Source organism: Argentina anserina, chromosome 6 (assembly GCF_933775445.1).
Source record: "Argentina anserina chromosome 6, drPotAnse1.1, whole genome shotgun sequence".
Classification (NCBI taxonomy): Eukaryota; Viridiplantae; Streptophyta; class Magnoliopsida; order Rosales; family Rosaceae; genus Argentina; species Argentina anserina.
Window position 1 is genome coordinate 5,023,529 of NC_065877.1, and position 11,795 is coordinate 5,035,323.

The window sequence follows — 11,795 nt, forward strand, 5'->3', positions numbered from 1 at the left end:
CTATTAGGGGATATACTATCGAGATTTCAATCATGTATTCATGTTATGCTATGCAACTTCTATTTACATACTGTTCCAAAGTCCAAACTGCCAACAAGTACATAAACAGGGCACCAGGCATCATGAGCCGTCATATGATATTCCAAACAAGTAAATTATAGACCGAAAGGCGATCACAAAACTACATTTCGAATTGACATATATATAGAATCATGAAGATGGAAGATAAATATTCAAAACTTAAACAAAAAAACTAGAATAAATTCTTTCTTTCTTTTTTTTTGGAAGAAAAGAATGAATGTGTACTTTAGCAAGATGAAGATATCACAAACCATCTTCTCCGAAATGACATAATATCAGCATCGAATATCTGTGTATTTAGCTCTCTGAACACACAGAACAGGTAATGTTGGACGCAGGATTGAAAAAGGTACACCTGTCACAACACCAATAACCTTCTTCGGTGTCACCGGTGCAGTTCCTACAGGTAACAGTGGACATTGGGTTGATAGAATTACAGCGCTCACAAGTCCAGTTGGCTCCGTCGCAGCACGTCTCTGTAAGCCCCTGCTCCAACCCCCTAACCAGGTTCTTAAAAAAATTCGTTATCATATCTGTAAGGTTTTGCAGTCTTACACGAAACAATGAAAAATCTTTGTCTTCCACTACCGGTGAGGATGAGGAGGGATCAATTTTACCCGAGATCAGAAACTGTCGATTCACGCTAAACTCTGCATGTTCTTGCAAGAACTGGAATAGATTATGTTTAGGTTGCTGGCCATCATTACTCAAGTTGTAGTAGGCATACACTTGAGTCCATTGCAATATCTGCCTGCATTCAATTATCTGTTTGCAAGCATTTATCAAAAGCACCGACGACCATGTCTCATCTTCATCTCATCAAATAAACTAACAGCTTTTTCCGTTAATTTTCCGCTGGTTATCCAGCGCTGGTAACAATACACGCATCTGTCATAGTTTTTGTATCCATCGACTGGGGTGGCTGCAGACTTGCAATCGCAAGATGTGAAGAATGGCCCAAGGCAAAACCAGCAGAACATGTAGGAACAAGGTGCAGGGCAAGTTATGCTTTTGGTGAAGGAGTATTCTTTGTGAACTGGTGTTTTGCACTTAGGGCAAGGCTTGATATGATCCAGTATCCATTGCCTGGTTTCATAATCCTCTTTGTTCTTCAAAATCCATTTCTTTGCAGTTTCACATTCCACAGGATGATGATTCTCCTCCTCACAGTTCCAGCAACAACTACGAGAGCAAACACAAATGACATAACAACATTTAGTGCTAGAACTGCTAGCATCCAACCAGATAGCGCTATTACAATCCGGAGTAGGACACCACTTAACCAACTTCTGATCTTTGAAATAAGATCTCAAGTAATAACGCTTGTACCTCTTGTACCATGTTGATTCTCGTCTTGAGGGCAGCTCTATCTTTTGGACTAAATCAGGACCAACCCCTGCACTACAATCGGGTTCAGGACATCTGAACATCAAATCCTCATTGATTGATTTTCTCATGTAAAGTCTCCAGCAATCTCCACAAAAAGGATGACCACAAGAAGCTGAGATATTACTGATACTACTCTCCGAACATAGTCGGCAAGTACTGATTTGGTTTTCACCGGCAGTACCGAGTAGCGGTTTCTCCAATAACAAGCCTGTTTATTCTCGGATTTTATTTTCATCGGTAAACCATGCATCGGCGAGATCAAAAACCATCCAATTCGAGTGTAGGAGCAGTAAGCATGCATCAGATTTTGTTACGCAGAAAACAGAGGACACTAGGGCAATATCATCCTCCTGAAGTTTGGCAATTTCTTCTGGTTTCAGAATAGCGTAATTATGGGAATCATCGGATTTTTCATTAAGGCAATCAAACCATGAACAATAGCTCACTGCTTCTTCATCGCTACTTCCATTCTCTCCGCCTCTAAAACTGTCATCGTTTGGAGGGTCGACGTCCATGTTGTCCATAGATTGTTGCTTCCCTTGTGCGGCGGCTACTACTTCAAACCTAAATTTTTTAATGCTATATGAATTTCTATATATTGAAAAAAAAAACGTTAAACCTATATTATGTGCCCGACTGAATAAGGAAACCTATTCCTAACAGAAAACTACCTTTTGATTTTGGCTTATGGATTATTCGTCTTTGTATTTGGCTTACTTTGTTACATCGGTTGATATATTACCAACATGTTCGACTATCAGTATTTTAAGCATGTAAAACGTTGCCCATTTTAATAGCTTAAAATGGAAGAGTTTTTAACCGAATAATCATTTAGTATTTCAAGAGCAACCTCTATTCTTAGCTAGCAAAAGGTATTAGATACTGCATGAAAATTATAGTAATGGATCAAACAGTCCTTAATATAAAGTTAAGCGTATGGGTGACGAATTAAAACAACACCGAACATATTAGTTGAAACAGACAACAAAAGTTTGATTATAAATTATTATGAAGTTGGGAGTTTGTGATTACCATAGGTGTTGGACAAGGAGCGAATATGAGGTTAAATTCTACAAAATAGTAATTTTTTGAAAGTTCTAGAGGGGGTGAATAAGATTACAACTTTTTTGTGTTAATTCGACCTCAAAGATACCAACAAATTGTAGTATCTGAGACACAATTATGTGCAATATGAAATACAAATTGTAGTAAATCTAAAACAACATTAAGATGTTTTTCACTCACAAAAACCCTGAATGTAGGGAGAAAAACTGTAATACTCAGAAACTCTTGCAACAGCTCCATCTACGGAAATCATGTGAGTTTGAGATTTAAAGAAAACTTTGGTTTGTAGTAAGAGTTATTTGCAAAATTTACCATTTCTTTTTCTAGAATTGGTCACTTTTCCTATTTTTCCTTGAGTTAATAATACTCAAACATCATTGAGCCCAGCCCAATCTCAACCTTCTAAAAAAACACTTGTACACTACATTTATATCATTACCTTTATGACATTACCAAATGCCTTAGTTGAAGTCTCATCGTTTGTTTAAAGGTATTCTCTTACCCTTATTCTGTCAGTCAATTTGGATGGCCTAATACACCTAGAATGAAGCTCAAATCGAGAAGTATTCTTTAGTAAAGTTGTTTGGGATTGTGTCGCCTACAACATATCCAATATTCAGAACAAATGGATTTGTATTGAGGTAAGTACGTCAGTTTGAGTAGAGGCTGCCAGAAAATCTGCATATTTTAGCTTATTTTGCATGTCAATTTGAGAATTTGGAACACAAGTGTTTGATTATTAGAGCCGCATTTCTCTCTTAACCAGCATCTTTTTCTAAGACTATAGTTGGGCTGCTATGAGAGTGAAAATCTCAACATGCATGTTAGATTTAAGCATGCACATCTTCCACTCTCTTATAGTCCAATAGACGGATGTTATCCCATCTAACGGTCAATTCAGGAAGAAGCTTATCATGAACGTTGTTGTACCGCAAGCGTAGTTTGTCCCATAATTCTTTAGGATCTTTTACGATCAAGTATTGCCTCTTGAGAGTTGCATGGATATGACGTCTCATAAAGATGAGAGTCTGAGTCTTAGCCATGGGTGGGAAATCAACAGGAGGGTCGGCAAACATGCCTTCGATTCCTCGGCTCTCGAAAGCGATCTCCATGTCAGAAACTCAACGGTGGTATTCCTTTCCTTCTAGATCAAGAAGGCCAAATTCCGGTCGAGATGGCGATGACATCTACAAAACGAATACAGAATCGATTAGATTCAAGTATACTAGGAATTAGAAGGGGTGACGTATTTGGTCACAAAAAAAATTGATGCAAGCGGCGATACTCATGATCGCACCCAAAACAGCGGTGCACTCAGGCGACCACACGAAAATCGATTAACTTCCCTTTTCAAACAATCGTGACTCCCCCAGGACCGCCACACAGAAAACATCGACCAAGAGGGGAAACTCATCCCTCTATAGTCTCGTCGGCGTTATAAGAAAGGCCGGAATTAAGACAAGAAGAAGGCTAATATCGCCCGATATAATATATCTATACCTTCAAAAGCGGGAACGTTTATGAAAAATTTACCTTTGAAAGTTTGTAGTATACGGGAGTAGCTTCTCTTGAGCGAAGTCTGTGCTTGTGAATCTCACGTTTCTTGCGTGAATATGTGCGAGGAGCAATTTTGAATGCTTTGATGCGGGGACTTGCGGGGTAAAAAGATGTTTTTGCGGAGCGAATGAGGAGGAGACCCTGCGGGGCTGCGTGCAGGGGCAGCAGGGGGGTCGCAGGGGCTGCAGGGGTCGCGAGCGGGGCTACAGGGGTCGCGAGAGGGGCTGCAGTGGTCGCGAGGAGATGCTGGAGGCCGGAGACAACGCGCCCGGCGGAGGAGAAGAAGAAAAAAAACAACATAAAAAATTTATGCACATGAAAGGGCGGAGTCAGGATTTCATAATGGGTTGGGCTAAAAAAAAATTACGATTATTTATTAACTATATATAGAAATTTGGGGTGGGCTAATATTTAAAATTTAAATTTTACACTAAAATTTAATTAGAAAGACATGCGTTTTAGTAATTTGAGGTGGGCTAAGCCCATCGTAGCCCGTGTGTAGCTACGTCTTTGTACACATGCACACATTCCATTCTCAAATCTCAATTCATATATTTTCGGTGAATAATCATTGGAAAATTTATAATAACACATTGAGGAATGAAGATGATAGATATTCATCTTCTTTTATCTCTACGAAAATCGGTTGGAGAAATGCATATTTTCACTATGTGAATGCATTTTTCTCAAACCTCATCTATAGTTCACATTTTAGTCAACTCCAAACCACCTTCTAAGCCCTTCTCTTTGACACTCTTTGCATTCCCCCTAAACACAGAAGCCAAACTCTGACCATAAATGAAGCATACGTAGAATTAAGTAATAATTTTAGGATGTAAAACAATTTCACACGCTAATCACACTTCCCTGAATGTACCCATCCATCATTAAAATCCCATCTATATTAACCCCTAAATACCATATCCCTTTATTAATAAGCACCATCTAGATCCTTTTTACAGTTTTACCCAACCGACCGTTCAACTGAACCCGCTTCATCCAAACCCAAACCGGCTCGACCGCCCGGTCCAGTGATTGCTTTTATAATGTGTTTTCCTTACATTCTCTCATTTTCTTTTCCCGTCTCTCTTATCTTTTCTCTCCCTCTCTCTCATCTGAAAATTTCCATCTTCGCTGTTACCGCAAAATCAAACCACGGCCGCCGTGACCGACCCGAATCCGAATTCCGAAGTGGCGGCTCCGCTTTTACGCCTCGTAATTCGCCCTCCCCCGTCTCATAATCCACCACCATCGCGAATGGACTTCGAATCTGTAAGTAATCCTCAGACTCATTCTTTAATCGGCGCCGCAGCTCTGTAAAATCTATATAAACCCTAGTGAATTCGATTGCTTTGTTCTTCTTGAATCCGTTTATGGATGATTGTGTTTCCTTTTCGATTTTGTTTAGGGGTGCAGGATTTTAGTGGCGCTAGGGTTCTTGGAGCATTGAGGAGGAGTGGTTTTGATTTGCTAGGGTTAGGGTTTGAGCATTTGCTTTGTTGAAATTGAAAGAGTTTGATTTTGCTAGGGTTTTGTTTCCTGCGAAAAATTGGCCCAAGGGGGGGTTAGAGGATAATGTGTATACTGTGTGTGATTCAGAAGTGGTCTCGCCGGGTTGCGACAATGCTTCCTTGGTTAGTTATTCCGTTAATAGGACTGTGGGCCCTGTCTCAGCTCTTGCCGCCGGCCTTTCGGTTTGAGATTACTTCGCCGAGGCTTGCCTGCGTGTTTGTGCTGCTAGTTACTTTGTTTTGGTACGAGATTTTGATGCCCCAGCTCTCGGCGTGGAGGTTGAGGCGCAATGCCAGGCTTAGGGAGAGGAAGAGGTTTGAGGCGATAGAGTTGCAGAAGTTGAGGAAGACTGCGACGAGGCGGTGCAGGAACTGTTTGACTCCTTATAGGGATCAGAATCCTGGCGGCGGTCGGTTTATGTGTTCTTATTGCGGGCATATTTCGAAGAGACCGGTTTTGGACTTGCCTGTACCTGGGATAGGGCTGTCGAATGCGGGAATTATCAAGGATTTGATTGGGAAAGGGGGAAAAATATTGAATGGAAAGGTATGGTCGGAAAATGGGTGGATGTGTGGTCAAGATTGGTTGGAGAATGGGAATTGGGTCGGTGGTTCTATAGGTGGGAAGTCTAGTTATTGGAGGAAGGATGGGAGCAGTGTTTTTGGAGGGGATGAGAATTGTTTGGCAGAGAAGTCTTATTCGGGTGTTGTTATTTTTGCCTGCAAGCTACTGACGTCATTTTTCTTGAGTGTTAGATGGCTTTGGAGAAAGATATTTAGGATTAGTTCATCAGGAGATGATGCTGCATCTGAAGAGCATAAAGCAATGTTGGCCAAGAGGGGTGAGAATGGGGTCAACTTTCAAGAGAGTAGAGGAGAAAAGGCACGCAGAAAAGCAGAAGAAAAGAGACAAGCTAGGATAGAGAAGGAGCTCTTAGAAGAGGAAGAGAGGAAGCAAAGGGAGGAAGTCGCAAGGCTGGTGGAGGAACGCAGGAAACTTAGGGATGAGAAAAAGGAAGCTGAAAGAGGAGATCATGGGAAAACACCGCCACCTGTGAGGGAGAAGGATAGTAAGAAGGAAGCAGAAAAGAGACGTCAGGATAGAAGGAAAGATAAAGACAAGGGTTCAAGCAAGAGCAATTCTGATGTAGAAGAGTTGGAAAAGAGAGCAGGTAAGGAGAGTGACCGGAAACGGGACTTTGACAAGAAGAATGACATTGAACGTCAGGAGCTTCAGAAATCAGGGACAGACTTTTTCAAGGGTCAAAGCACTGAGGTGGGGTATGCTGCAAAGAATATATCTTCAAATAGTTCAGTGAGGGGAAATGCCGGATCTAGGTACCTTGACCGCATGAGGGGTACAATCTTTTCTTCTTCAAAAGCATTTAGTGGAGGTAGTTTCTTTGGAAAGGGTTCCAATACTACAGTGACGAAAGAAACCAAATCTAGCATTTCTGTGGATCATGTCCATAGCTCTCCCCACAGGAAAGACTTATTCCCACCCGAGCGCGTAGCTGGCAGACCTTTGATGAATGGAGATGATAAAAGTATTAGCCGCCCTGTAAGTATTCTTGCTTCACACCTTTTTCTAATTCAGTTTTAGTACTACTGCAAAGCACTTTATTTACTTGCCTGCCTAGTTCTATGATCTAATTTTTTTTTCATATATTATAGATAGTAGGATTTGCTTGAGTAGGTCTATTATGCTATGCATCTATGAAGCTGGCTTCGACTAAAAGAGCATTCACCAATGTGATTGTTAACTTACCCAGTTTTGTTAAATGTATGCTGTTGGAATTTTTAAGCAAAGAAGATGAAAAATAACTAGTGTTTCAAGTCTTGTTGCCTAGTAATGACATAGGCATATTTTAAGAAATTATAATGTTGAGCTAATTTCATGCAGATTCAGTCCGAATCACAGCCAGGGACAGTGCCGAAAAAATCATGGCAGCAATTATTTACGCGTTCATCATCCGTTCCTGCATCCTCAACTGTAAATGTAATCAGTAGACCAAATGCAAAGTCCCAAACAGAAGTGCATACTCCTATGTCATCTGGTCAACCGTCATCAATACAATCTTTTGACAATCCAATTAATTTTGGTCTGCCATCACCATTCACCATATCTCCCTTTTCTAAAGGAGTCCCTAGCAGCAGTTTAGGCTTTTCACCTGCAATTGAACCCATGTTCCCTCGCGTTGGAGAAGGGCATCATGAACCAATACATGAAGAGCCAGAGCTTTTTGAAGACCCATGTTATGTTCCTGATCCGGTATCTTTGCTTGGGCCTGTCTCTGAGTCACTTGATAATTTTCAGTTGGACATGGGGACTGGCTTCGTGAAAGATCTGGGATCGGACAGGCCTCGCACATTAAAGAATGTATCTGCTTCTTCTGATCTCAACAAGCCATCTCCAATTGAGTCACCTTTTTCACGAGAAAAACATAACTGTAATCGCTTTCCAAGTACACCAAGGGCCCACGATATGCATTCTCCACCCCTAGATGATGCAAATGCAAATGATAAGGGTACGTGGAAAATGTGGAATAGTTGTCCTCTTGGCCAGGAAGGTTTAGGTTTAGCAGGTGGCCCAGCAAGCTGGCTTCTACCTCCTGAATTGAACAGATCCAGCAAGGATGATTCATCTCATATGTCACTGTTTTCAACAGAAGAACAGGTTCCTGGCCCTCACTCTCCTCGCCATCAAAGCATTTTCCTTGGTAATGGCCATAATGGTGGGACATTCAGCCCCGTGACTGGTTCAAGTGATCATGATCCTTGGTTACAAAAGGCATATTTTCCACCATTGTCAACTGCTGAACCCCATCTTCCTCTCAAACCTCCAGAGGAAGTTACGAAGAAAGAAATATTTTTTGGGAGTCCCAGCAGATCAACTACCAATCATGCGTTTGAGCTGTCTCCAGGAAATGGCTGGTCCAAGTAAGTGGATTTCACCTCATCCAGCTTATATCTTACTGTTCTTTTTATTATTGTTTGTGTAATCCTTGAAACGTTTTTTGATTGATTATGGCTGGTTTCCTGTTGCCTTGATTTGGGGGGGGGGGGGTTGTAGTATTAGGAAACGGTGCCTTGCTGAGAAAATAAAGTATTTCTACTAGAAAAATATGATGATAGAGAAGGGCAAGCGAACATGGCTTTAACACTTGTTTGGCCCTTGGGAGACCAAGATGCTGGAGGACATTCTGAAAATTCGACACTTTATTTCGAATATTCTGTAGAAACATGTGATGAAAAAGGATATTTTACTATATTGGAGCTATCAAACTCTTCCAAGGCATTTGGTTGGTTTTGAAGTTCTTTCCTGATTTAGTCCGCTTATTCAGATCTACCCATTGTATCCTGTGCATAATTATGTTTTCCAAGTAGTAGCTCACAGCTTTTAGCCATCACGCAGCTGGATTTCCTCTGTTATGTGGTTTAAAATAAAAAATTCAAAGTGATAGGGGCTGTATAGCTACATGTTCTAGTTGATGTTCCAGTTCACTTCATGTCTTGCTATTGTGTCTTAGCGGCTATACTGGCTTCTCCGATGTTGTAGTTAATAACTAAAAGTGAAATTGATATGATCTGTTTGTCAAGATGTTTTAGTTGAAAATGGTGTGGACATGTAATTTCCACTGTAAATGACGTATGCTGTTTAAGCATGCCCCATCAACGTTTTCTTGAGCTCTTCTTTGCTTCTTTTGCTTATGTAGAAGATAAGTTGATTTCTTACCAAGTCGATAGAGGGGGATGGTATCAGACTGTCAGGTGTTTGTCTAGGTGCCATCGGCCCAAATTTTGACTCAGCCTGTAGTTTTTTGGATGGTTTGATTTGTGCATTTTCTTAATTAATTTAATGGGATGTGACATGCTGTGATTGGTACTAATTTATATATGCTTTTGATATGTTTCCTAGTTCAGGTTTTGATAAAGTGACCTAATTGTTGTTTGCTGTGGTTATTCTCAGGAGGGAATCGATTGAATGCAGTGGTCAGGGTACAGCAGGGGAAGGTGTTGGAAAGCCGTCAGTTGTTAGGCCTCATGTCAGGGGTCCTTATCCTCCTGCCCCAGATGTACAGTCGCTTTGGTCTTATGTTTGAAAACAGAAAATGAGAGAATATGAGGGACTAAAAAAAACACACCTCCTGTTCTCTAATAGAGAGGCAAATAGCCTCTTTTGGAGTAGAGTTTAGAATACTGAATGCATTGTATCTTCCTGCTCATCTTTATAAGGGAGATTGATGTTTACTTACATTAGCTTCGATAGGAATACACGTGACATGCATGCTTTTATGCTCTCAGGTAACTGCTAGATGTGTCACTGTTCTGATTCATTAGTCTCTTTTTCATTAGAGCTGGAGGGTGTTACTACCATCTATGGGTAAATTCTACATTTGCAAAATGGTGATTGGTGCTCTTTTGTTTAACCGTATTGGCAGTGCTGTATCAGACTAACACACACTGAAGGAGGAAACAAATTTGCTGACCACCATTTTTGTGTTTATCCTTTTAAACTCATGTTATGTGTTTTTTCTCAATTTATATTTAGATAATAATTAAGTAATTGGACATATGTCATGAGTTTAAAAGGGTGGGTACAAAGTGGGCATAAGAATGGTGGTCGGTAAATTTGTTTCTTACTGAATGAGCGTTTTCATTCCTTCCAATATATGATTTTGTTGGCTAAATCAATGTTTTAGGAAGTTGTCGGGAGCGTTCGCTGATCTTTGAATTATACTCCTCGTATGGTCTTATTTGCGCTTTTTGTCAAGCATTGTATTTTCCTGCTCGTGCCAATACAATTACACGCAGGATCCATTTTCAGCATCTGTATAAAATGGGGAATGCTCGATAAATCTTCTCACCAATTTTTTAAAACATCGGTATAAAAAGTGGTACACATAGAAAGCTACTCGACTAATAATAATCATGCGTCACCTGGTTTAAAGAGAGGTGGCAAACATACTAAAACTGTGCATGTGCCATGCTCGGGCCGGTTTATTTATTTTTTGTACCGGGCCACGACCCAAGTCCATGTCGGGTCGGGTTCGGTCCAAGAAGCGGCCGGCCCGGCCATTAGGATCATAAGACGCAATTAATATTGAAAAAATTGTGTAATTAGAATATTTGTTTTATATAACTATTTAAAATGGTAAAATAAATAAAATACTATAATACATTTGATAATCTTATTTCTAAAACGTTACATATGTAAAAACTATGGCTTTTTTATCACTATTTTGATGATATTTGTGAAATAATGTAGTAAAAATAATGAAACAATCAATATGTTTATATTTAAAAAGCCTAATATTCAATTCTCATTATTATAATTATTTAAATATTTAAATAAATAATATAAAATTATTTTTTAACGGGCCGACTCATAAATTTTACCCGCCCAAACAATTAAAATAATAGACTAGGACCGGATCAGACGGGCTTTTCAGCCCACTTGACACCTCTAGAAGTACCAGTGTTAAAGACCCAAGATGGAACAATTGAAAATTTGACCCAAAAAATGAAAAACGACAAAAAAATCCGACCTACCGGATTCGAACCAGTGACCTAAGGATACCTGACAGGTTTTAACCCACTACAGTCCTCCGCTCTACCAACTGAGCTAAGGTCGGTTTGTTGTTAGGGTTGTTTCCGAATAATAATTATTCGTTTTGTTCGATTATAGCTAAACGAGAAAAACGAGTCAACAAGGGAACGCGTACTAAACTACTAATAGTAAGGCACGCGTGTAAAATTCGAACAAAGCCTTACTATCCATATCTGATTTGTTCTCATACTTCGTTCCCAGTCCAATTCCGACCTGGATTGCGTAAACGTCTATTGAGCACTATATATTAACACCAATCCTCATTTATGCATGAGATACAAGACTGCCCAGCAGCTCCACAATAACAACCCACATCTCTGTCCGTCTCTCTCAGCCAAAGACACTTCTTGTGTGCAAAGCAAAAGAATATGTGTCCCCTAAGGTTCATTTTGATTTTCTTGTCTGCCACGCTTGCCGGTTTCTTCTTGTTGCGGAACATCTCATCGGAAAATGACTTTGGAAACTGCATGCAGACTACTGGTCTCCAAGAACCTGATGCATCATCCTTCTCCTCCTCCTTTCCATCCAAGGTTGCATCTGCTGTGAAATCTGGTTTCTGGACGTGCGTTGACATGGCAAGT

General features: G+C 40.3%; 1 protein-coding gene and 1 non-coding gene across 3 annotated transcripts; one reads left to right on the forward strand and one right to left on the reverse strand.

The window, feature by feature from the left end:
• The first annotated feature begins 5,189 nt into the window (after positions 1-5,189).
• LOC126800226 (uncharacterized) lies at positions 5,190-9,858 on the forward strand. Of its 2 annotated transcripts, none has more exons than XM_050527546.1 (4): positions 5,190-5,364; positions 5,501-7,164; positions 7,507-8,543; positions 9,574-9,858. In XM_050527546.1, exons 2-4 carry the CDS (start codon positions 5,668-5,670, stop codon positions 9,704-9,706), a joined length of 2,667 nt encoding a protein of 888 aa, XP_050383503.1. In that variant the 5' UTR covers positions 5,190-5,364; positions 5,501-5,667; the 3' UTR covers positions 9,707-9,858. The 2 variants fall into 2 exon arrangements, with proteins under 2 accessions (XP_050383503.1, XP_050383504.1); XM_050527547.1 differs by having other exon boundaries at positions 5,509-7,164.
• A 1,288-nt stretch (positions 9,859-11,146) lies between these two features.
• TRNAY-GUA (transfer RNA tyrosine (anticodon GUA)) lies at positions 11,147-11,239 on the reverse strand. Its single transcript has 2 exons — positions 11,203-11,239; positions 11,147-11,182 (listed from the first exon to the last, which is right to left on the reverse strand). It is a non-coding gene; the product is annotated as a tRNA-Tyr (tRNA).
• Positions 11,240-11,795: the final 556 nt, after the last annotated feature.